The 27139-nt window shown below is 47.6% G+C and overlaps 2 protein-coding genes across 2 annotated transcripts; both read left to right on the top strand.

The window, feature by feature from the left end:
* Positions 1-4438: 4438 nt before the first annotated feature.
* On the top strand, positions 4439-8668 carry LOC145979683 (uncharacterized). The gene has a single exon (XM_083112647.1). The coding sequence runs from the start codon at positions 4439-4441 to the stop codon at positions 8666-8668; it is 4230 nt and encodes a 1409-aa protein (XP_082968773.1).
* A 4587-nt stretch (positions 8669-13255) lies between these two features.
* On the top strand, positions 13256-14587 carry LOC145979682 (uncharacterized protein F54H12.2-like). The gene has a single exon (XM_083112646.1). The coding sequence runs from the start codon at positions 13256-13258 to the stop codon at positions 14585-14587; it is 1332 nt and encodes a 443-aa protein (XP_082968772.1).
* The last annotated feature ends 12552 nt before the right edge of the window (positions 14588-27139 follow it).

Below are 27139 nucleotides of genomic sequence, written 5' to 3'. Positions count from 1 at the left end.
TCTTACTCCCACAGTATTTCTTTCCAGATTGTAAGTCGTATGGGTACCAAGTTTGGGTGAAATTGCTCCAGGCGTTTGAGAGTTATGCCGAAACAAACATACATTGTATATACTCACATCCATCCATTTTTATATATATAGAAGATATTTTATATATATAGATATTTCTTAATATTGTGTATTACTAACACAATTTGCAAAATATCAAATTATACACATGCGTTCAAACTTTACTATATTATATCTTCATACCACATAATAAAATCAACAAGAAGTTTCCATGACATCAACTATATATAACTAACTAACTCTCTAGCCTTCTTAAACCCGAAGGTTCATGGCTGCAACAACACAGGCCTTCCATCTTTCCCTATCTTGAGCAAGTTCTATATACTCCTTTCCATCCCTACCGATTTCCCTTAGGTCCATCTTAACGTTGTCCCTCCATCTTCGTCTTGGCCTTCCTACAGGTCTCTTACCATCAGGTTTCCCAACAAGAATCCTGTAAACTCCTCTTTCCTCTCCCATTCGTGCCACATGGCCTGCCCACCTAAGTCTTCTTGATTTAATTATTCTAATAATATCTGGACATGAATACAAATTATGTAGTTCTAAATTATGTAACCTTCTCCACTCACCTGTCTCCTCATCCCTTTTAGGTCCAAAGATTTTCCTAAGGATCTTATTTTCAAATACTCTCAATTTATGTTCCTCTTTCAATGTAAGGGACCAAGTTTCACATCCATATAATACTACAGGCAAAATTACGGTTTTAATAGTTTTTATATATATATAAAATTTGAATTTATGGCTATTTCAACCCATGTCTGCATCATAGTTCTTCCAAGTAACATATAACAATATTGCCCTTGGTTGCAAAAGAAAAACAATAACAAAAATAATATATCTGGAGCAAGAGAACGGAAACAAGTATATGTGCAAGTAGTAAGGCGAGACGGCTCCACTAATTAACACGTGAAAGGGAATGGGATTGTGTGGAGGGGAGAAGCAACTGCTGTTACCAGCCATTGCAGCAGCGTGTGCTGCATTACTCAACCCACTCACTCGATTCAAATTCTCTGTTGCTATGCGCGGCCTTGCTCCAGAGATAACTGCGACAACTGGTAATATTATCAAACTAAAGAGTGACTTGTGCAGTGTGATCCATTAGTATTTCCATGCAAATTGTCCATCGCCATATTCGTGCACTTTATTTGACCCAATAAGAGCTTCAAGAATTAAAAGAAAACTCAAAACAAGCTGTTGACAACTTTTGCACCAGCATACATAAAAATCCATCGCTTAAAAACACATACGATGTAAGAGAAAAATTAATGAAAGTAGTCATGGACAATTTGTCGAGCTATACTAGTGGATCCCACTGTACAAGCCTTGGCCCTCTCTCATATTGACTATTGCAATAGTGTGTACGATTGTCGTGCGATGCTGGCAATGAGAATTCGAATAATTCAGAACCTATATGTACGATATACAGGGTGTTTCACTCGCTCTCGGCCCCTGATTTATCCTTATAAAAATCAAAATGTTGGTCATAATGCAATGACATTTGCTAAGGACATACCTTGGTGTATGGGAAGCATGGTGAAGTCATTGGAGATGGCCCAAGAGTCTCTCTAGTCCTCGCGTGGGCATGCGCGTGCGTCTGGACGATTCTACCGTTCAATGGCAATCGTAATGGCGTGTGCTTTAAGTCTGAGTTCTTGCGTTGCTGTTGTGGTGCACCCAGTAGTTAAGGGGTAGCCATAGCACGATAACCAATCAGTATCGATTACCTTAATCGATTTCCAATAATCGATAAGTGATCAATACATTTTTTTTGGGTGAAATCGATTTTTTTAAAATTAGGTGTGGGTGGGGGGTGTTTCCAAATAAGGAGTTGTATGTAAGGGTATGTGGGTGTTGTTAACCTAAGATAGTGATTGATTGATTGACAGGTGTCATATTTATTTATAGTTTTTCCAAATAAGGAGGGGTTGTATGTTAGGGTATGTGGGTGTTGTTAACCTAATATAGTGATTGATTGATAGGTGTTTCCAAATAAGGAGGGGTTTGTGGGTGTCCTAATAATATAGTGATTGATTGATGTAAATGATATGTTTGTAGATTGTTGTATTGTTAAACCTTATTATAGTTGTTAATATTATTGATAATAATATAGATTGATTGATCGATTGTTTCTATAGGTGACGTCATCGTTTGTACTGGGTGGGTGCATGATGTCTCTGGTTGTGTTGTCGTTGCTGCTCTGTGCTTGGTGTGTGCGTGTTTGTGGTTTATATAGTAGCGGTGTGTTTGTGGGGGGTGAATGCGTGCGCATGCTCTGTGGGGGAGTGCAGGTGGTGTCGGCAGCTGTGTGGATAGAATATTTTTAGGCTCTGCGTGGGAGCGTCGACATCTGTGAGTATTGAATTTTTTGCTCTGCGTGATATGTGGACGTGATGAAAGATAATACTCTGTGGGGGGTTCGTTGACATCTGGCGGATGTTCGTTTCGAATGTCTCTCTCTGTGGGGGGTAGTTTTGGCGGCATGTGTCCAGTTCAAATATACATCTCTCTCTGTGGCGAGCGTTGGCATCTGTCCAAATATATCTCTGTGGGGGAGCGCAGCTGTGTTGTTTCCTGCGAGGTTCGAATGATTCTCTGTGGGAGAGTCCGGCAATGGTGTCTGGTAGTTTCAGTAACCGTTGCGATGTTGTCGGGCGAAGAAGCAGAATTGATAACTTCAGCGTTGAATGGTTGCGGTTGTTTTCCGGGGTATATTGATTTGTATTGTATGGCTGTGATATTGCAAGAGTACACACCAAGGAAGCCCGTGTTTTGTGCTGGTTGTTGGGAAATGCCGCCTAACCAGGAGGGTCATGTATGTTTGACGGAGCATTTTCGTTATTGTGATTCGGAGGAAAGTCGCGACGATAATTGTGAGAACTGTATACGAAGGAAGGTGAAAAACGCGTGCGACTATTTCCGCGATCCGTCGAACGCTGAGCATGTATTTGCATATTACGAGCCAAAGCATGTGGAGGTATGTGGAGGTTGCGACAAAACAGTAATGGAATTGTACGGTGGTCTTCAGAGAATGATCGAGGACAGTGTTTTGATGGAGGATCTTGTACGTTGTTTGGAACGTAATGAGAAGCTCAACGGTCCGGAGTTGTTTTGGGCTTTACGAGGAGAGTAAGGTGAGGAGAAGCAGATGTGCGAAGCAGCTGCACATTGTGTTTTTTTTGTTTGTTTGTTTTTTGTATGTTTAAGTGGTTTGGTTTGGTTTTGTGATCATTTGTCGCGAGGGGATGAATGCGAGAAGTCGTGCGGGGTCGATGGGTAGAGGTTTTGACGGTCGCGTGGGTGTTTTCTGTCGTTTTCTCCGAGAGGGTGTTGTTCGTACTGACGAGACAGGTATATTGAATAGCGAGAGGTCGCGATTGGCTACATTTAAGAGGTGGGGTGTTAGGTTTATGAATCCGAAATCTCTAGCAAAGACGGGTTTTTACTTTATTAGGTTACCGGACGTAGTAAAGTGTGTGTTTTGTGGTGTTGAGATAGGAAATTGGGAGTTTGGGGATAGTGCAGAGAAAGAGCACAGGCGTTGGAGTCCGTACTGTCCGTTCCTGAGGGGTATGTTTGTGGGGAATATTGAAGCGGAGTAGGCACGGGGAATGGAGTTTGACGATAACGTCTGTGTGAATTCGATAATGTCGCCGTGTACGTGTTTACCCGACAGTTTGGATATGTACTGTGTTTTCCGCAGTATGACCAGTTATACTCCCGAGTACGCTGTGTTTTGTATTGGTTGTTTCGAGGGTTACCCAGACGGCGAGGCTCATCCGTGTGTTAGGGAGCATAATAGTGTCTGCGGCGGCCGTGGTGTAGATGGTGACTGTAATGTTTGCGTGCGGAAGAAGATACGAAGGTGGGTTAGCTACGCCCGACAGCCGGAAAATATGTATCATATGTTTGCACACTTTACTCGCGACCACCGTAGATTAGTCGACGGTTCCGGCGGAGACGACGATACGACGGGAGTGGAGTTTATGTTTTACGAGACTTTGCTTCGATTGGTTGAGTTGCCATCGCTGATGAGGGAGCTGGTGACGTGCATCGCGCAGAACGAGTGGTTGCACGGACAAGGTAAGTGGAGCAGTTGATGTACAATGTGTGTGTGTGTGTGTGTTGGCACCTGGCCATCTGCGAGGATCGAATTTTTTGCTCTGTTGTTGGCATCCGGCCAGCTGCGCGGATCGAATTTTTTGCTCTGTGGGGGAGCGCAGGTGGCCGGATGCGCGGATCGAATGACTTTCTCTGCAGCTGTAGATGCGCATGCGCGCGCGATCCCTGGAGTTTGGGTAGGATATAAGGGACCGTCGATCGGTGTGAGCATCTTTTGCGGTAGGGAGGACCACAGGTCAACCAGTACGCTATGGTGTTGTTGAAATCGGGTGAGATATACGTGAGCGCCTGCGATATTCTGTTGGACCAATATGAAAGGGGAGAAGGTGGAGGATCGGAGAGGAAGAGGATGATTCTACAGGAGATTATCCGAATGATGGGTCGTGGCGAACCATGCCGACGTCTTGATTTGCTGGAACGTTTGATGTCCGAAGTGCGTAGTTTGGACGGAAACCAGGAGGGAGCGGGAACGTCGTCCAGTAGGAGGGATGACGACACCGGCGGCGACCGCGATTTCCTGGTAGAAGAGGACGACGACGAAGAAGAAGAAAAAGAAGAAGAAGGACAGGAAATGGCACCCCACACGAAGTATGTGGACATCAAAGAAATGAATGTTCGTCGAGTGAAAAAGTATAACGCTACGTGCACTACGACGACCTTTACCTTCAGGTCGCCGGACGAGAGCGGAGATGTCATGAGTTGGGTGCACGAGGGGTTGGATGCTGTGCTGAACCACATCGTGGATCGACACAAACCATCGGACAAAGTGGGCGTAGTGTTGGAGAACAAGTCTGACGAGTCGGTTCGACCGATTGGTTTGTCGTTACGGAGAATAGACCAACTGGGTGCTGATATGTTATGGAATGTGGTCGCCAGGGTGTTGCAATCGAACGCCACGTTCTTGTCGACGGATCTTCTACAGCTGCGTGTGTCCGTGATTGGCATGCCTGTCGGTTACGGACGACAAAAACTGAACTCGCGCGAGCTTGTAGCGCACGAGAGATACGCAAAAGTGAAGAGAAGTGTGGTGACTGTGAAGAGCGAGACCAGAGGTGAGAAGATATGTCTGGCCAAAGCCCTGGTGATCGGTCGGATGTATGCGGACAAAGAGTCAGATCCTGAGTATTTCCGGAAATACCACAAACAATTTAAGATGGGGCGGAGAGTGTTGACGTCATCGGCGATGGAGTTGTGTAGAAAGGCCGGGGTATCACTGGAGTCGACGGGGGGAGGTCTCGCCGAATTGGCTGCGTTCCAGCGTTATTTTGGAAGTGAGTACAAAATCTTTGTGTTCAGCGATCTGGAGAAGCCGGAGGTGTTGTTCGCCCAGGAGGTACCTCAGGCAAAGAAGTCGATATACCTGTTGCTGAATCAGAGAGACAACCACTATGACGTCATTGTGAATCCAGTGGCTGCGTTCTCGATTCCTTATTTCTGCGAACGGTGTTACGCTTTTTCCCGAAACTTGCGGCACGTGTGCAAAAATATGTGTCATCTGTGTCACACGTCGCCCGTGTGCGAGAAGGAAGATGTGGTGCATTGCGAACGATGCAACAGGATGTTCAACAGCGATGTGTGCTACAATAACCACCTAAGCACTCGCTACGGCGGGGGTACGGTGTGCACGCAGATACGAAGCTGTACGGGATGTTACCAATTGTTGGACGCCACCCATCCGGAGAGTGCAAAGCATCGTTGCGGCTACAGGTATTGCAAGACGTGCAAATCACAACGCGAGATGAACCATCTGTGCTACATGCAGAGGGACAATGGAGGTGGTGAGGAGATCAGCTGCAAGAGATACCTGTTTATGTTTTATGATTTCGAAGCCACGCAGTGCACACCCTATGTCGGTCGACCTTCGACATATGTACACGAACCATGCTTGTGTGTGGTGCAGCAAGTGTGCAGTGTATGCATCGAGGACACAGATATGATGAAAGATTGCTTACAGTGCGGTATTCGCCAGCACTGCTTCGAGGGAGAGGATCCTGTGCGACAGTTTATGGACTACGTGTTTGTGGAGCGACCCTACTTCAAGAGGATTGTGTTGGTGGCCCACAATTTCCGAGCCTACGACGGTATGTTTGTGTTGTCCGATTTGCTTAAGAGGGATGTGGAAGCTCCCGAGGTGATCATGGACGGTACGAAAATCCTGTTTATGAGCGTGGGGAAGAAGTTGCGATTCCTGGATTCCTTGAACTACTTGCAGATGCCCCTGTCGAGTTTCTCAAAGACGTTCGATTTGGAGGAGACAAAGGGGTTCTATCCGCATCTGTTCAACACCAAAGGAAATCGCGACTACAAGGGTCCCTTCCCCAACGACCGGTTCTTCGATCCGGACCACATGTCGCCGCAACACCGCCAGAAATTCTACGAGTGGTACAACAGAGCATCGAAGGAGTGTGTGTTGTACGATAACGCCCACGAGTGTCGCAAGTATTGCATTCAGGACGTCACAGTACTTCGAAGAGGAGTGCTCAAATTACGTCGGTATTTCCTGGACATCGCCAATGTGGACATTCTACAGGACTGTTTCACCATAGCGTCGGCATGCTCCCTGGCGTACCGAAGACATTTCCTCTCGGACAACACCATAGGCGTGATTCCACGTGACGGCTACCGCAATGTGAGTAATCAGAGCAAGATCGCGCTGAAGTGGTTGCTGCATCTGGAGAAGTCGGAGAAAGTAGAGTTGGAGTATGCCGGTAAAGAAAGGGAGCATGTGGCAGTGAATGGCATCGCTGTGGATGGGTACGACAAAACCACAAGGACCATCTACCAGTTCCACGGGTGCTATTTTCACGGATGTCCATCCTGCTATAAGGAGCGATCGAGACCCGTGTCGAAGAATATCCAAGCCGACCCGGCGGATACGATGGGTGCTCGATACGAGCGAACGCAGAGGGTGACATCGAACTTTCGCCTATTGGGTTATACTGTGGTGGAAATGTGGGAGTGCACGTTCCGCGGGATACTGCGGGACCGACCCGACCTCAGCCGCGAACTAGAAGAACATCCGTTTTTTCGGAGTTCTCCGCTGGTGGCGAGGGATGCGTTGTATGGAGGTAGGGTGGAGGTGTTTAAAATGCGAGGAGTGGTTGGCGTCGGTGAGGAGGAGGAGGAGGAGAAAATACGCTACTACGACATCACATCGCTGTACCCGACCGTCAATAAGTTCGCCAAGGCACCCGTGGGACACCCAGAGGTTCTGTTCGGTGCATCAGCACCGACACCAAAGGAGGTATTGGAAATGGACGGCATAGCCAAACTCCGAGTGCTTCCGCCTCGAGACCTATACATTCCAGTGCTGCCTATGAAGACGGGAGGGAAACTGTTGTTTCCGTTGTGTTGGAGTTGCGCAACGGGGCTCCGACAAGAAGGAGAGTGCGACCACACGGATGCGGAGAGAGCAATCACGGGAACGTGGGTGCTGGATGAAGTTCGCCTCGCCGTCGAGAAGGGTTACAAGATTCAGGATGTGTACGAAGTGTGGAGGTACGAGGTGAGCGTCTACGACCCGACGACAGGTGAGGGGGGTTTGTTCGCTCAGTACGTGAACACGTTTCTGCAAATCAAACAGGAGAGCAGTGGTTGGCCAGTGTGGTGCACGGACGATGAGAAGAAGGAGGAGTATATTGGTACCTACAAAGAGCACGAAGGGATCGAATTACGTAAGGAGCGCATCGACAAGAATCCAGGACTGCGTGCTGTTGCAAAGTTGTGCCTGAACTCGCTTTGGGGTAAATTTGCGCAGAACAGTAACAAACCACAGACGTCGATCATACGAGAACCCCGGGATCTCTTTGAAAAGTTGACGGAACCCGGTGTCAACGTGAAGCAGGTGTTGTTTGTCAACGATGACACGGTGATTGTGAGTTGGGACTACCTGAATGAGTGTGCACCTCAAAACAGCAAAGTAAACGTCGCAATAGGTGCGTACACGACAACCTTCGCCAGGATCCGTCTGTACAAGCTGTTGGACGCTGTGGGGGAAGATATATTGTACTGCGACACGGACAGCGTGATATTTCGCGAGACCAGAGGATCACGCGGGAAACTACAGTTGGGCGACCACCTGGGAGATTTGACGGACGAAATGTCGGAATTCGGCGAAGGTGCCTACATTAGGGAGTTTGTGTCCGGCGGTCCGAAGAATTATGCTCTGAAGGTGTGGTCCCCAACAAAGGGAAAGGAGTTCCACGTGGTAAAAATGAAGGGTATCACGTTGGACCACGCCGCGAGTTCGAAATTGAACTTTGATGTGGTGAAAGATTTTGTGCTGCACATGAACGAGAAAAAGAAAATGGTCATCCAATACCCCAGACGGATTGCGAGAAAACGACGTTTCGTGCTAGTGACAGAACCTCAGGAAAAAACATATCAGGTGGTGAATACAAAACGACGGATAAGAGATTCCACGTTGGACACCCTACCATACGGCTACCGTAGCGTCCAGGAGGAGGAGGAGGAGGAATAGAAAAACGGGGGAAATGCGGTGAAAGACACAGTCGTTGCGATGGTTCTCCAATGGAAACAACCGTTCCGATGCATCGTGGCTGGTCCTAGTGGTTGCGGCAAGTCGACTTTTGTGTTGAACCTGTTGCGAAATAGAGGTGAACTTATCGATGGAGGAGGATTCAAGAGGATTGTGTGGTGCACGGGATCAAACTTCGCACCTCCCAAAGTGGAAGGGGTGGAACAACATAACGGTATGCCGAATTACGACGATTTGAGGTCCAGCCCTCCATGTCTGGTGATCCTGGACGACCTTATGAACGACGCCTACAACGCGCACGAGGTGTCCGACCTGTTCACCAAAATGTCTCATCACGATCGAATCAGCGTCATTCTTTTGACTCAGAATTTATTTCCTAAAGGTTCCCAATCGCGAGATATCGCCCTAAACGCTAACTACATGGTGATCTTCAAGAACCCGAGGGACCATCTGCAGGTGTCGACGTTGGCGCGACAAATATACCCTTCCAAGTGGCGATGCTTCGAAAAGGTATTTAACGATATCACCCGACAACCATACAGTTATTGTTTCCTGGACTTCACGCAGGACACACCGGAGCCTCTACGTATACGTTCGGAGCTGTTTCCAGAAAGATACAGGTACTGTGCGGTTCACGTTCCCGACCCCGATCGATGTCTGTCGTACGACCGAGATGAGCAAATATATACGCTCCAATAAAGCGCTTTTACATACTCTCCGAACGTCGAACCCGCGGATTCGCAAGGCCATCCTCAAGGAGGCGGATCCGAAACTGGTGAACGCCCTGTCCGAGTGTTGCCTGAACGTGTTGAACAAGAACGTACCCGTTACGAAGGTGGTCAAGCGCAAGTTGAGACAGTACAAAAACGTGTTGCGCAAACTCGCCAGCAAGAAGGTGCCGCTGCGGCATCGAAAACGTCTTCTTGTGCAAAAAGGAGGGTTCCTTCCTGTGCTGTTGGGCAGCGTGATTAGCGGTCTGCTGGGAACACTCCTGAATCGGTGAGAGAGAGACATGGCGTCGTCGACACAGTACAGAAAACTGATCATGATGACCCCGGATCAGTTCGACAAGTTAAAAGGCAACGACCTGAATGCGCAACTGTCGGATCTCGATCAGGAGATGCAAAAAATCCTTCGCTCTAAAATCATGGACGATCACCAAAAGTGGTCACTGTATCGACAGACCTTGGACAAGTATCTGCGAGTGATTCGGAGAGGGGAGGTACCGGTGAGCATACCTGTTGTGGTGGAAGGTGATGGTGGTGGAGAGAGCGCGACGCCACCAAAGGTGAAACGAGAAGAAGATAAAAAGATCGAGACGCCACCGAGACAGTTTCCATTCGCACAGACGGAACGGTGGTCGTGGCCTAAAGTGGGGGAGGAGGAGTTTGAATCGACGGAAGAAGAAGAGGAGGAGAAACGGAGAGTTAAGAAGAAGAAAAGAGAAGAGAGAACACCTATCAAACTTCGACTACGAAGACGACCCGTGGGAACAAAGAGACCTTGGTCGAAACACGTAGCATGGGAGCCGCTGAGGATGTGAACAAGACGCTTCACGACGTCTACTACGCTCCCGAGAAGGGGGAGTCCTTCACGACGACGGAGAAACTCTGGGAGGCGACAGGGAGACGGATACCGAAGAAGAAGGTGCGGGAGTGGCTCCAACAACAGGATACGTACACCGTGCACCGACCGAAACGCATCCATTACCCCAGAAGTAGGTACAACGTGACAAACATGGACGACCTATGGGAGGCGGATCTCAACGACATGCAAAACCTTCAAAGGTACAATCGTGGTTGGAGGTATCTGTTGACTGTGATCGATGTGTTTTCAAAACGCGCGTCCGCCGTGGCGTTGAAAAACAAAACAGGTCCGGAGGTGACACGAGGGTTCGCCGCCATACTGCGGAAGGAGGAGGGTCGTAAACCTTTGGTTCTACAGACGGATGCAGGTTCCGAATTTAAAAACACGCATTTCCAGAAACTGCTGAAAGAGAAAGGGATAGAACATCGGATACCCAGAAACACGGACATGAAAGCGAGCGTAGTGGAGCGATTTAACAGAACGTTAAAGACTCGAATGTGGAAGTACTTCACAGCTCGCGGTACATACAAGTACACCGACGTTTTTCCGAGACTCGTGGAAGGGTACAACCACTCGTACCACAGAAGTGTAGGCATGAAGCCGGCGGATGTGAACGAAGGTAACATATACACGGTGTGGAAAAACCTGACGAAAGGAGAGAGAGGTATGCAGCAAGCTACAAAAACAAATACAAATCTCCGAGTGGGCGATATGGTTCGCGTGAGCAAGTTGAAACTCCCCTTCGAAAAGGGGTACGTACCGAATTGGTCGCGTGAACATTTCAAGGTTCACCGAACGATACAACATCACCCTGTACCGGTGTATCTGGTCGAGGACCTACACGGAAACGTGTTGGAGGGTTCCTTTTACGCTGAGGAACTACAGAAGATCATTGTTCCCGAAGACAAAGAGTATCGTATCGAACGGATCCTTCAACGTCGCACTCGTAACGGGAAACGCGAATATAAAGTCAAGTGGCTCGGCTACCCCATGTCATTTTCCTCCTGGGTAGGCGAAGAGGACATTCGGCGAACGAGGTAGAACAAGAACCATGGAGTCCGACGAATTTATGATGTTCCTACCGTCCAACAGTTCAATGGATTATTTTCCCGGAAACACTATCGCCCGGTACACGACCAAACTACCGGAACCCGTAGAGTTGGGTCCGGGGTGGGAAGTGGGTCTGTCCGAGGTTCTCTACCCATTGTATTTCGACAACGTAGTTCGTTTGGACGAGACTCTACTCTTGAAGTTCCCTGTCATGCAGTACGACCACGTGGCGGAGTTGACGATGATGATGTTCGATGCGCTGAAACACGAACCTCGCGAGAAGATGCGCGCCTACATCGACGATTTCATCAGCAACATAGAGGCAATCTTTGGGAAAGGTGTGCACAAAGACGAAGAGGAAGACGAAAGGAGAAGAAAAAAAGTGCGTGGAGAACGAGATAAGAGAGATGACGTCGACCTCTTCTATGGCGTGACGTTACCGATACCAGGAGAAACGCTGATACCCACCCCTGAGGAGGAAGAAGTGGAGGAGGAAGACTCGAACGTAGGACGTGGATCTGTGTCACGAAAATTAGATGATATTGGTGGTGGTGGTGGTGAGGAGAAGAAGACCAAGGAAGATGACCCTAACGTGATACGTGTGCCTCCACCGGATCACAAGAAAAGGAAGATGAATGAAAGTGGCGACGAAGGCGGCGGCGGCGGCGGAGGTGGAAAGTCTCACAATTACCCGTACAACGTGAAGGTACTCTCCACAAGAAACACAATCAAGATCGGTCTTCACGATCAAATCCTGGAACTACCGCCGCAACTGTACACCTCCCCGACCGAACTGTTGGCCAACATTCACAATCTCCTCCCGGACAAGGGGGATGCGGAAGGTACAAAGAACGACATGATCAATACCGCGAGTGCCCTGAGATACAACCTCGACAAGGTGGATCAAGATGGTAGATCCGTCTTTCACGGTGTCCCACCCACGGTCACACCATTCAACAGCCAGCTGGTCTTTGTGTATTGCGACATTATCGAGCACCAATTCACCGGCGACGTCAGGTCCCGCCTGTTGCGAGTGATTTCCCAGGATTTTTCGATGTTGGGTAACCGCACCGTGGCACATCACAAGTTTGACAGAGTGTACTATCACCCGCTCGACAAATACACCTTCGAAACCATCGACATCGAGTTCCGGAACGATAAAAACGAACCCTTACCTTTTCACGCCAACAACATACCATCCCTAGTGGTGCTACACTTTCGACAAAGGCGGCAGCAGAGAGATCCTTAAAAGATCGAGACGTTAGTAGAGATGGACATTCGGAGAAAGTCCGTCACGATGACCAATTCGATCGTCGACTACTATACCTTCCAGGCTCAAACAGGTCGCGGTGTGGGTCCGTACTACCAGGGAAGAAGGTACCAACGTGGACACGGCATATTAGGTTCTTTTTTCCCCTGGTTGTTCCGCACGGTGAAACCGCTGGTGGTGTCTGGTGCTAAAGCGTTGGGTAAGGAAGCGTTGCGGACCGGAGCAAATATATTAGGAGATGTCGCCACGTCGCAAGGACCAGTCCGCGACATTGTACGGAAGCGTCTGCACGAGTCCAGGACAAATCTACAGAACAAGGCTGAGGCGAAAGTGAAGCAGATGACAGGTTCGGGCATCAAACGAAGGCGGTTGAACAGACCACGCAAACGAGCACGAAAGACGACGAGGCTGGTCGGACGAAGAAGAAGAAGAACAGCACGCAACACAAAAAGGAAGACGTCAACGACGACGAGGCGAAGGACAGCCAACGTAGTGCACCATCGTCGTCGTCGCGGCCACAACCGAAGAAACTTCACGGACCTATTCTCCGCGCCCTAGTATAGAGAGAGACTAGAACGTTATAAAGGCACTGAAACCAAGACGAAGATTCCAGTCGAAGTGTTTGTGCTACCCGACGTGGATCTCGCGAGCGAGCGAGCGCAATGACCATGGAGGGAATGTTACCGGAAATGGATATATTCGAGGAACCATGTCTCCAGACGGCGATTACTGGGAACTTCCAGGAAATATGTCACCCCATCTCGTCGATGGACAATGCGACCGTTTATCAGTTTCTCAGCAAGGGACCAAGCAATTCCTACAGATGGTTGCCAACAACACGTCTTGGTGTTACGTGTCGGATGACTAAACCGGATGGAACGTTGTTGACATACAACGCAGCCGAAACAAAGAAGTGGGGTGTGGTGAACAATGTGGAGCACTCGCTCTTCAGTCAAATTAGCGTCTACCTGAACAACACGTTGGTGACAGGTTCTAGCACCAATTACCCCTATAAGTCGTATCTCACCAACGTGGTCAACTTTGGAAAGGACGCTTTGCACACTCACCTTACATCGAGTGGTTTCTACCTGGACACAAATAACGAACCCAACACGACCACCAACGAAGGATTCAAGAAGCGTTGGGAATTGTTCCAAGGTGGGAGCGCCAACGATGCCGACACGAGCGAAATCCAGAATGAGGTGGAACTGATTTCGAGACTCAACGTGGACTTTTTCAATCAGGAGCGGTACCTTCTGAATGACGTGGACATGAAGGTGGTGCTGACCAAGGCGAAGAATGAATTCTACATTTGGGGAGAAGGTGCAACCTCGCCGGTGACAATCCAGATCCTGAAAGCAGCTCTCTACGTGAACCACTTCACGATCAGCCCATCGTTCCTGGTGGCGCACAGCATGGCGTTACAGAAGAGCAACGCAAAATACTTCTTCAAGCGTTCGGAGCTGAAAACCTTCACTGTACCTTCGGGCGGAAAGTCGCTGACATTGAACAACATCACCAACGGCACGATACCGACCTTCCTGCTCTTCACAATGGTGCCCAACAACGCGTTCGTGGGGACTCCCAACACGAACCCGTTCCACCTGACGCCGGAGTCCCTCAACTACTTTGCACTCTACGTCAGAGAACAACTCGTTCAGACTGCACCGTTGGAAATGGATTTCGAGCGTGGAGCGATCACCCGAGGCTACGAGACACTCTTCACTGGGACGAACATCCATCACTCTGACAAAGGTCATATGATCACCAGGGAGATGTTTGCAAACGGTTACTTCATGCTGTGTTACCTACTGACACCGGATCTCGCTGACGACAACAGCTGTAGAAGTCTTCCGGAAAAGGGTGAACTCCGCATCGAGGCACGATTCAAGAACCCTCTCAGCAGGGCGATGACGTGTCTGATCTACCTGCTCTACGACGCATCGGTGGAAATTACAAAAGACAGACGTGTCATCTTTAACCACGACGGGTAGTCCACAAAGATCGCTAAGAAGAAGAAGAAGAAGAAGAAGAATTATAAAACAGTGTTCAATGCCCACATGTGAACTATTTGGACGATGAACACGACCCAGATCCATGATGCCCTCGCTGGAAACCACGTAACCCGGGCCGCATTCCAAGGGGTGTACCCGAGCGACATGTTGGCCGACGTCGTCGTCGTGAAGAAACCTGCAGTGTTCGTGGCCAACACCGACCCATACGGCAAAGAGGGTCAACATTGGGTCGCCATACACGTGGACGTCCAGGGTTACGGACGGTACTTTGATTCCTACGGGATCGAACCTATTCGACCCTCATTTCGTCGCTTTTTGGACCGCAATTGCATCCGGTGGGGGAGCAACTCTCGACAACTGCAGGGCTTCCTCAGCACAGTGTGCGGACAATACTGTTGCGTGTACCTGCATCATGCATGTCTGTCAACGTCGGAATATCCGTTTTACTCGCATTTCACCGATTGTTTCACGCAAAATGATCGGGAAGTAGTGCGCCTGTTTAACCACTATTTCCGATCACCCTGCAGAGCGTCGCCACTGCAGACACGTTGCAACCAGATCTGCCGCCCACGGTACAACAACCACAAACGCACCCCTCCTCCTCCTCCTTGTTGTTGCAGCAGCAAGAAATGACGTCGAACAGCGAGTTCCATAAGTACAGAGAGCGAGACGTGGATGTGGCAGAGAGTCGAGCGGAGGATGTCGGAGACGGAATTGCGAAGAAGAGGAAGAGGTTCAGCTGTGATGGAGCAGAAGGTGGTTGTGGTAGAGAGCGCGGGAAAAGCACCAGAAGAAAAAGACAACGATTTCCAAAGCACATCACGTTCCCACCCTCCTAGAATCGAGTACCTGCTCCGCGACGCATTGGTGGGCAAATGTGTCATCCTTAACTACAACTACAAACGGTTCAATGAGTACAAGTGGTAACAAAAACAGATCTGTCTCACCCTCCTCCTCCTCCTTGTTGTTTCAGTAGCAGCAGCTGCAGATGTCGTCGTCGTCGAGCAGTGAGTCTGGTGACGCAACCCCATCGATGACGTGGCGGCGACGGCGGCGGCGCTGGCAGCGGGAGCGGCAGTCACATAAGTACAGAGAGCGAGACGTGGATGTGGCAGAGAGTCGAGCGGAGAGGGAGGATGTCGAAGACGGAAGTGCGAAGAAGAGGTTCAGCGATGCTGACAGCGGAGAGCGGCGACAGCCGGGGGAGAGCACCAGAAGAAGAAGAAGAAGACAACGATTTCGCCTACATCCAAGGGACCAAAAAGAGCAGCAGAGTACGTTCCGACGGTGGAGACGGTCTGTTCCTCCTACCCAGCATCGAGTATCTCACTCCGTCGCACACCAAATGCATCCTGATCGGTTATCGACGTGTTTTCGGCGGCGGCAGGGAAGCAGGATGTGTTCCTTGCGTGTTCCTTCGATCTCACCATCTGGACATCGCCGTCGAGTGGAATGTGTTCCGAAAATTCCTAGCGCTCGATCCCGCCCCTATGGCGCGATACTTCAAGACGGGCGAGAGGTACAGCTTCGACCTGAAACCGGACATCGCCGCCGGTGAAGAAGAAGAAGAAGGCGAGGTTGCAGATCAGCAGGAGAAGTGTATGGCTATCGGTACCATGACGTTGTTCTCCAAACACCATCTCATGCTGATCGTGGGCGATAGGAAGATCCACTGGAACGAAGCTGAATTCTACCGTTATCTGAGCATCAGACGACTTCTGTCGGCATACATGACCTTCTACGAGCATCTCCACGAACATGTCTCAGCTTGCGTGCAACGGCACGCCGAGGACGACAAGCTAACCAGGGTACTTCCCCCTCCCCCTCCACGTCGCTCCATACTTCAACGTTTCCACAACGACCTTCTGCGCATCGTGCGTGCGCAGCTGCAGAAACCATAAATATAGTGAAATCTAGAAGTTCGTCGCCCAGTGTGTGACTGCAGCAGCATGGAGAAGGTCGTTTTCGCCGTTGACGAGAGCCTGGAAGTGTCCGTGGTGGACAAACAGGATGCCACTTCGGTCGTCTTCCGCAAGGATGAGTCCACGGTGATCCTCGACACGGACAAGTACATCGAGCTCGTGAAGACTCTGTCACCGATATTGCATCTTTTCCACGAACGTCATCTGGATTGTTCTCGTCGCAGAAGCGTCAAGTTCGTCATCACCTCCACGTTCCGAGTGATCGTCAAAGACTGCATGAGTGACTTTGTGGTGATCCTCCAGGACGAGCACGGAAGCGTTGTGATGAGTGCCGCACAATGGGAAGAATTTCTGGAGCTGTATCATCCCATCATGAAGGCTTACTTCCGACGTTGGCATGCGCAGTGACAGAACCTACCAACACCTACTACTACTGACGACATGGACACCCCTTAACTACTTATGTCGATGGTGATGCAGAACAAGCCTTCTACCACTACTACTACTTGTGGCACCCCTTAACTACTTATGGCGATGGTGATGCAGAACGTGCCTATTAAGACTACTACTACCTGTGTGGCACCCTGAACTACTACTACTACTACGAATACTGCTGCTGCTAATGATGATTTCTTATTTTGTATGCTTTTGTGTGTTTTGAGCAATTAAAATGATATGTTCACATATATCCGTTGTGTTTCATTTCAACGCATCCCTTCCAGAAGAGCGGAGAGAGAGAGAGCGAGAGCGAGAGCGAGGGAACCCCCTGCGCGCGCGGCGGCCAAAGGCCGTCCAATGGCGCCAAAGGCGCCATTGGACACCACTTTGCGTGATTCTCTCTCTCTCTCTCTCTCTCTCTCTCTCTCTCCTAGCCGTAGCATAGTAGACTAGGTCGACTGGAGAGAAGAAAGAGCGAGAGATATGGCTCAGACGCCTCTCTCTCTCTCTCTCTCTCTCTCTCTCTCTCTCTCTCTTTCCTACCAGGTCGGACTCTCTGCGCTAACCACTACACATCCACGAGGTGGTCGACCGACCTGCTTGCTTTGCGAAAGAGCGAAATGGCTCGAAGAAGAGGAAAAACACGACATCTGGCGGGACAGCAGCGCTGTCGCTCCCCCTCCTCCCGAGCGACAGCTGGCCTAGTCATCGACACCGCCGCCGCTGGAAGTCATTTCTCCCGCGCGGAGGGAAAAACTACATCTGGTATTCTTTACCCTGGGGCTGCAACACTGTCGGGTTTTCGCCACACGTGCGAATTGTTTTTGCTCACCCCACACGTTCCTGCTGCCGGTTGCCGATCTGGGGGAGATGCCCTCCACGATAAATGAACCTCTTGCAGAGATCTTTAAATGCATAAAAGGACGGAATACGCTATTCTTTCCCTCATTTGTACTTTTAAAACGTGCGCGTGAAAAGTTTGAGTATTAGCAACATGCAACATCAACATTCGCCCGATGTGGTTTCCCTCGTAAGTACCATTCCTCTCTCTCTCTCGTTTTCTCTCTATCTCTCTCTCATCCTTGGTTCGACACTCGTAGCATATATACACTTGTGTTAGCGCCGAACCTTGTGGCGAAGTGGTTAGAGTCGGACGCCTCAGTAGGTGTCACACACAAATACGTTAGTTTTTGCCGACCCTTGTGGCGGAGTGGTTAGCACACGCCAGCCGGGAGGAACGACCTGGATTCGAATCTTCTTCTGCTTACACAAGCATAAGTTAGTTTTACCGACCCCTGTGGCGAAGTGGTTAGCATACGCCAGAGGGGGAAAACGACCTGGATTCGAATCTCAGTAAGGATACACTCATTACGAATCTTCTCTTTACACACGCATAAGTTAGTTTTGCCGACCCTTGTGGCGAAGTGGTTAGCACACGCCAGCCGGGGGGAACGACATAGATTCGAATCAGCATGGATAGACTCAGTGCGAGTTTTCTCACCAAACAAAACAGTGTACATATACACAGCTATTCAAACTCTAGTTTGAGGTAAACAAACAAACACGCACAGCGTTCAGGGAAAAATCTTTTCTTTATTTAGTTTTGCACACACGTTCTACATTCTACGGTACTTATACATATCACACGCACTTCGCTTAGTGTAGTAGAACCTTATGGGTTCTCCACACACACACACACACACTTGCAAGAAAATGAAAAGAAATAAAACACTTCTATTTGGGGGCACGACTTTATAGTCCTGAATATATCCCCTCTCGATTTGCTACATTCTGTAATAGTGTAGTAGGACCTTATGGGTTCAGCAAACAAAAACAAAAAAAAAAAAAAAAAACACTTCTATTTTGGGGGGCAGGGCCACCAGTTCTGAATATCCTTAGAGAATAACTACATTCTGTATTTAGCGGTGAGAGACTTATCTGCTCCCGCGAAGTTCTGCTTCTTGAATAGTTTATACAAATCATACGCACTTCGCATTGTATAGTAGGACCTTATAGGTTCCTCGTTCACAACTCTTGCAAAAAACATTTCTATTTTGGGGCACGACTTCTGTAGTAACTGCATAGTCTGGTACAGGGCCACAAGTCCTTGAATATCCTTCTCGATTGATTGGGCTTTTGTCTCCAATGCTAGGATCAGGTTCTCGATCCCTCCTTCTTTCCTTGTCAGAGCTTCCAAATAGTACGCAGACTCGTCAATCTCGTTCTCACCACAACTTTCTCCCATCACGTGGATTCTTTTGCATGGTAGACAGTAGTCCCCGGGAAACAAAACTGGTGGCGATGTCTGCAAAGAAAACAATACACACTTGTAAATACAAAACATATTTCCTACTTCTTTTTTACTACATTTACCTATATTTTTTACAGGTTGTCACCCGGGAAATTATAGAAGTAGAAACGGTTGAAGTAGGAGGGCGGGTCGTACAGAGGACCAGATGCGTTGTAGAAAGGGAGGGGAACGTGTATTACGTCCCACCCGATCACCCTTTGGTTCAGGGTGACGTCAACCTATTCATGGGCTGCCGTTTAGAACCCCAAGAACCCCAACAACGGCAGCATAGACCACCCACACCTCACCCGCATGCACCGACACCCCCTTCCCCCAACCCGTCCTACAACTACTCCCCTCCACCTCCTAGAAACAACCCCTCACCCCCGGACAGCTTGGCGGAGGAAGAGGAGGCCGTATTTCAACCCGTTGACGGCCTCCTAGTCCCTGCTTTTGATGACCTACTACCTTACTACCCCCAACAGTAGTAACCTCTACCCTTCTTCTCCCTCTATCCTTCATTTCCCCTTCTTTTCATCTACACGCTTACTTCTTCAAACAGAACCTCCCCGTAAGTACTTTTTTTATTTATTTTATTTTTTACTAACGACATATAAGTGTTATTATTTATTTGTACTCACCATCTTGTATTACTCGTTGAACAATTCTGATGCTAGCAGTGGGACGGACTCTCCTTCTACTTCCGCTATCACTTTCAACTCCTCCTTCCTTCGTCTTCTTCTTCGTCTACTGTAGCTCTCGCCGGCGTCGCTGCACTCGTTCTCGGCTGTGTCGCTGTCTCTGTCGACCTCGTCACGATCCTGTAGCCAGTTAGACAATGTTTCACTTAGTTGCACTTTCTTTCTTTGCGGTCTCTCTCCGGCACGTATCTGTCTTCGCACCCTCCAGAGACTGTACATTAATTCGTCCAGCGGTAAACCCTCCCCCGGATTCATTGCTATCGGCTTCACCAGATTACGGTTCGGATGTGTGGTATTCAATAGGAAATCCCCTAATGTGTGCTGCTCGGTGAGGCGCCCGTGGAACAGACTAGCAAATCCCAACATTTTTGACATAACATAGGATGCTTCCAGATTTGCTGTTTCCGCAGCAGCGGTCAGCAAATCCATCCTTGCCGTGTTTACTATGTACATATTTTGAAATGAACCATATCTAGCAACACCGTGTCCCTCCATTTTACCCTGAAGAAACATTTCCAGAGTGGAAACGCGATTTCCGAACGGAACTGCAACACCATCTCTTTCCCCCATCGTTGGCACCTCTTTCTCCACAATATACTGGACATTACATTCATCCATACACCAAAGCTGGCGACCAAACTTTACATTTACTCTCTCCTCACAAAGACATTTTCCCTTATCACCTATCGCGCTCGCTTCGTAGATATACAAAGGACCACACTCCTCCCCCTTTGTCTGCAAATCTCTGATCACAGACATATCCCTAGTCTGAAAACTAAAGTGAAAATATGACGGGTGATATTTGTGTAACACAAACGATTCACACATTTCATACCCACCGCCGTCGCCACCTTTCTTTGACGAAGTACTCACAGCTACCTTGCAACGAACTGTTGGGGTGGTCCTACGAGGGACATACATCATATCCACATCCCCTTCCCTACATTCTACACTCGTTAATAACTCCCCATCAATACTAGCGGACTCCACATCTACACAGAAACGTATCCATGGACGCGCACAATTCATCTCTCTTAGACAACAACGATGAAGCCGCAACAACCTACAACGAAAACAGAAATACTCTGCGTTACACAACTTCCTTCTTGAATCTACATTCACGTCCGTCGTCAAAGGCAAAACAATCTGTACAATCACGAGTACTTTTATAACTAAAATCCCCGCAATAAACACAGAAAAAATCATCTGACAACCTCGTACGCAACCCACCAGGCATAAACAAAAACTTGCCTTCGCGACGGAGCACATACATTCTATACTCGCTACAGTTCACATTCACACAGTAGTAACGAGAATACCCGTAATCTGGGAAATCAAACACTTGAACGTCTTTACAGTATGGACAGTGAATTGAACGACTACTTTTTACAGTCCCCAGATACAACGACATCACAACCCACAAATCTCTTTCGGTAATGCGTAAGACAGACAGTATACACACCTCAGACTCAGCAGCAGCAGCAGCAGCAGAAAAAAACTTCTCCACTCTCAGAGACAGACACATCGAACTCGTCGATGTCAAACATATTTATACCAACAAACCGTGGGAGACTCCTCCCCACACAAACACCGCACTCCCCCACAGAGATATATATTTGATCCACACACCTGCGATCCCCCACAGAGCAAAAAATTCGATCTGGTCAGATGCCAACGCTCGCCACAGAGAGAGATGTATATTTGAACTGGACATATACCGCCAAAACTACCCCCCACAGAGAGAGACATTCGAAACGAACATCCGCCAGATGTCAACGAATCCCCACAGAGTATTATCTTTCATCACGTCCACATGTCAGGCAGACCAAAAAATTCAATACTCACACATGTCGACGCTCCCACGCAGAACCTAAAAATATTCTATCCACACAGATGCCGACAGCACCTGCACTCCCCACAGAGCATGCGCACGCATTCGAACCGAGCATCCGCCAGATGTCAACGAACCCCCACAGAGAGATCAATTTCATCAGATCCACATATCACGCAGAGCAAAAAATTCAATACTCACAGATGTCGACGCTCCCACGCAGAGCCTAAAAATATTCTATCCACACAGATGCCGACACCACCTGCACTCCCCGACAGAGCATGCGCACGCATTCATCCCCCACCACAAACACACCGCTACTATATAAACCACAAACACGCACACACCAAGCACAGATCAGCAACGACAACACAACCAGAGACATCACCCAGTACAATCGATGATGACGTCACCAATCACCTATAGAAACAATCGATCAATCAATCTATATTATTATCAATAATATTAACAACTATAATAAGGTTTAACAATACAACAATCTACAAACATATCATTTACCCCACCCACATCAATCACTATATTATTAGGACACCCACATACCCTAACATACAACCCCTCCTTATTTGGAAAAACTATAAATAAATATGACACCTGTCAATCAATCAATCACTATCTTAGGTTAACAACACCCACATACCCTTACATACAACTCCTTATTTGGAAACACCCCCCACCCACACCTAATTTTAAAAAAATCGATTTCACCCAAAAAAAATGTATTGATCACTTATCGATTATTGGAAATCGATTAAGGTAATCGATACTGATTGGTTATCGTGCTATGGCTACCCCTTAACTACTCACCCGGGTTTGGGATACTGAGAATCCGTACACTGTGCACAAAACACCTCATCATGATGAAAAAAAGGAGTGTGGTGCGCTGTATCAAGGCGCCGCATTATTGGTATCGTCTTTTTCGACACAACAGTGGATACAGAAGTCTACGTGCGAATCTTCTACGAGTATGTAGATCAGTTGGATGACGAGGAACTCCGTAATAGCTATTTTCAGCAGGATGGGGCTACTTGTTACACTTCCAACGCCAGCATGCAAAATATTGTGTCCTTCTTTGTAGATCGTGTCGTACTAATGGCCACCACTTCCAACAGTCGCTGTGACGTCACCATTCTTCTTATACGCCAAGGTTTGTCAATAGCAAATTTCATTACATTTTGTTTGATTTTTATAAGTGAGAATCAGGGGTGAGAGCGAGTGAAACGCCCTGTATATTTAACCTTAATAGGTATGATAGTAGTCCTAGTGGCCGGGTACTGAGTCATCATTTGGCGCTCGAATCATCATTTGGCGCTCAGTGTTGCCAACTCACCCCACGAAAATTCCACTATATGATATTTTGAAGCCTTTCACGGTGTATGTTAACCTCACCAGCAGTGTTTCCAACTCGGCGTAGCTTTTCACGGTGTATAATTTTTTAGCTTTTTGTGTGAGTGTACATGTGTTCGGGCGAGGCGTAGCTTTTTACGGTGTATGTTAACCCCACTAGCCTCAGCGTACATGAGAGTTCTGAATTTTTTTTTGAGGCTCGAATCATCATTTGGCGCTCGTCGTAGCCTTAATGGATTTCTCTCGTAAGGCATGATCTCCACTTGATGTATATTTTGAGGGGTAGAGTTGGCAACACTCTGGGCTCACTGTAGCCTTTTATGAGGGGGGTCTATTGTTTTTTGTTTACATCTGGCAACACTACCGTAATTTGACAGTGTTGTTAACCTACTGGGTTTTTTTTCACTGAGGCTCGAATCATCATTTGAGGCTCGTCGTAGCCTTTTATGATGTATATTTTGAGGGCCTAGTGTTGGCAACACTGTGGGTTTTTACTGTAGCCTTTTATGAGGGGGGCCTATTGCCCCCTGTTTACATCTGGCAACACTACCGTAGATTTTTTTGACAGCGTTGTTAACCTACTGGGTTTTTTTCACTGTAAATTTTCATCAAAGGACCTGAGGGGTCCATGTATTTTTTATGTCTGGCAATACTGTTGGGGGCCTAGTAATGGCGACACTGTGAATTTTTACTGTAGCCTTTTATGAGGGGGGTCTATTGTCCTCTTTTTATATTTGGCAATTTTATTGGATGTTCCTTTTTTGAGTCTCGAAATTATTATTTGAGGCTTGAAATCATCATTTGATGCTCGTCGGTGTTGCCTACCCACTCTACAAAAATTCTACTATATGATTTTTCACTAGCTAAGCTAACCCTACAAATAGGAGTTGGCAGCACTGACTTATAAACCCATTGGGTTCTCTTGACATGTTTTTTCATGATGTGTTGCTAGGCTATTGAGCATCTTGGCGTATACAATGTATATATTTTGAGAGGGGGGTTATAGCTTTTTATGCTGTACGAATACTGGAAGCTTGACAGTGACAACCAACAGAGTAGGTAAACCTACATCCAGGAACTGGCAACACTAGTTTCTGACAGTGAATTTGAAATAAAATATTAAACAAAATACATGAGTAAGCACTGTGATTACAAATAGTACCAGTATTATGCCCCCCCAACTCCAACTGGACAACTGGGGAAAATAATTGTACAACAATTTGTACCTAATTGTACAATACTTGTACCTAATTGTACAACATATACACAGACATAAAAGAAAAAGCCTTCCCGTAACTTACTTCATGTACAATTTATATGATTTTACAACTGTGAAAAGAAAGCATATGTGTTCTGTATGCACACATTTATTCTTATTTTTCGAAGTTGAATAAAAGCACGTGTTTTTACGCTCTCGTAATACACCTTGCTCCACTGATTTTAAATTGCTTCCATCCGCTTTTTTTTTCTGTGTTATTTCCGTATGCACGCAACATTCGCTTTCAATAGTATAATGAAACACAGAAGGAGTGTTAGTATAGCAGGCTTCGAGTTTACAATTATTAAGGTTTTTTTTCTTGGTCTAACCTAGCCTAAAGCAAGGAGCTGGCAACCTTACTTGAGGCTTGCCTTACAGTGCATAAAGCAAGGTTGCCAACCTACTGGTACTTTTGCCATGGCCTTTTACAAAAGAGAGAGGAGAGAGAGAGGGGGAAGAGTTAAACAACCGACAGCCTACCTACAGCTTTTTTTTGGTCTAAGGCCGCGTCCGAATCGGCAGCAGATGTCACCTAGAGCACTGTTCCATCGGGGGATCCAACCAACCTCTGTTGTCCGAATTCGTGGCAGACGTGGAGTCTGAGGGAAGAGCAGAGAGGCGCGACAGATGCACGCTTGAACTCGCTGTGACGCTGCGCTTGGCAGCCATATTCTAACTTTTATTTTGTCCAGACAACATTTACTGATTAGACGATGTAAAACTCAGTTATATTTTAATATTTTATCAATAAAACTGAATGTAGAAAAATTGTAAATGATGAAATAGCGTGTTATATTTTTAACTAGGTGGAAATTATTGTCATGTTTGTTTGGCGTCTGCCTTCTGCTTCCGTGAGATGCGCCTGCGCCCCAGAGCGCGGTTGGTGAAGTTCGGGCTAACACCTGGCAGGAAAAGTGACAACCGTACTACAAGGGGACATGTAGATTCGGACGACTTGGACGCGACTTCTACGGCACTCAAGAGCAACGGTAGAGAACGGGACGGAGTGCTTGCCAATCTGGACACGGCCTAACCTAACCTAAAGCAAGGAGCTGGCAACTTTGCTTGAGGCTTGCCTTACAGTGCATAAAGCAATTTTTGCCAACCTACACACACTGGGCAAGGAGAGCCGGCAACAAATATGTACTGTCGTAAAAGAGAGATGGGTGTATGGCAACACAGTATGCTCCGTATGGAACGATGTGCCACACACACGCACGCGCGTGCTTCTTATTATTTCCGTATTGTGATGCAAACAAACAAATAATAATTGTTGTTTTTTAAGATACCTGGCCCCTATAACCTCGCCAGGAGTGCGTGGTGCCCAACCAAAAAAGTAAAGGTTTTCCCGTACGGTTTTTGAACGTAAAATTGATTGACGTGGGGGGCGAATCTCTTCGGGGGTTTTCTGTTTGGTGTCTATTTTGAGCAGTTTGCCCGGCGGCAAAGTTTTATTGTTCTTAAATTTTTTGATTTTTTTATGCAAGGCCATAATTTTACGTATGCACGTGACATTAAACATGTCCTATGAGAAATACACGTGAAGATCAACTTCCGTCCAGCCGGTGTGAAATTCGTGACGCCACAATAAACATCAACTTCCGTGCCGGGTGGGAAACACAAACATCGCTTGTTCTGCAATGCTTTGCTGAAATAGTAATACAGGAAATACAAGTTGAGTTTGTGCCCTCGAACCTGGTCTGCGCGCAACACGCTCTGGCAGCACGCTGAGACGATTGTTTGCACGAGTCCGTTTTTCAGAAACACACGTCTCTCACAAGCATCGAATCCTGGACGTTGTACTGCAACAGATCGTCTATCTTGTTTTTCTCGTAGAGCGTCTGCATGGTTTTGCCCTCGGGTATTATCTTCTCTCCCAGGTTGAAGTAGACCCAAATAGAGAGTTCACAAACCGAAAGTGGGGTTTGGTGGGGCTTGCCTTAATGGTTTGTTTTTGTAAGGCATGAGCCTCATTTTCTTGTAGTGTTGCCAACACTTTACTCGAAAAAATCACCAAGGTTTTTTTCTTGGTCTAACCTAGCCTAAAGCAAGGAGCTGGCAATTTTGCTTGAGGCTTGCCTTACAGTGCATAAAGCAAGGTTGCCAACCTACTGGTACTTTTACCATGGCTTTTTACAAAAGAGAGAGGAGAGAGAGGGAAGAGTTAAACAACCGACGGCCTACCTACAGCCTTTTTCTTCTTGGTCTAACCTAACCTAAAGCAGGGAGCTGGGCAACCTTGCTTGAGGCTTGCCTTACAGTGCATAAAGCAATTTTTGCCAACCTACACACACTAAACAAGGAGAGCCGGCACTGCCGTAAAAGAGAGAGAGATGGGTGGATGGCAACACAGTATGTGTGTGCGTGTGTGTGTATAATATGTAGCATTATTAACTAGAGAGTGTTGGCAAACCACCTACAACTAAAAAAATAGAGATGCCAACGTTACTGTAAGATGAAGAGAGATAGAGATTTATGGCTGGCAACAATGGTGAGCGAATGCACCTTATCGTAATTTTCCAAGTCCCCGGGGGACCAAATGTTTATATATTGTGATCTTTGTAAACCTCTCTCGGGGGAATGATGTGCCACACGCGTGCGTGCCTCTTATTATTTCTGTATTGTGATGCAAACAAACAAATAATAATTGTTGTTTTTTAGGATACCTGGCCTCTATAACCTTGCCAGGAGTGCGTGGTGGGGTGGGTGAAGTCAGATTCAAAGAG

The sequence above is a fragment of the Lepisma saccharinum genome, chromosome 26 (assembly GCF_977018435.1).
Source record: "Lepisma saccharinum chromosome 26, izLepSacc3.1, whole genome shotgun sequence".
NCBI lineage: Eukaryota > Metazoa > Arthropoda > Insecta > Zygentoma > Lepismatidae > Lepisma > Lepisma saccharinum.
This window is presented reverse-complemented; position numbering and strand designations above follow the sequence as displayed.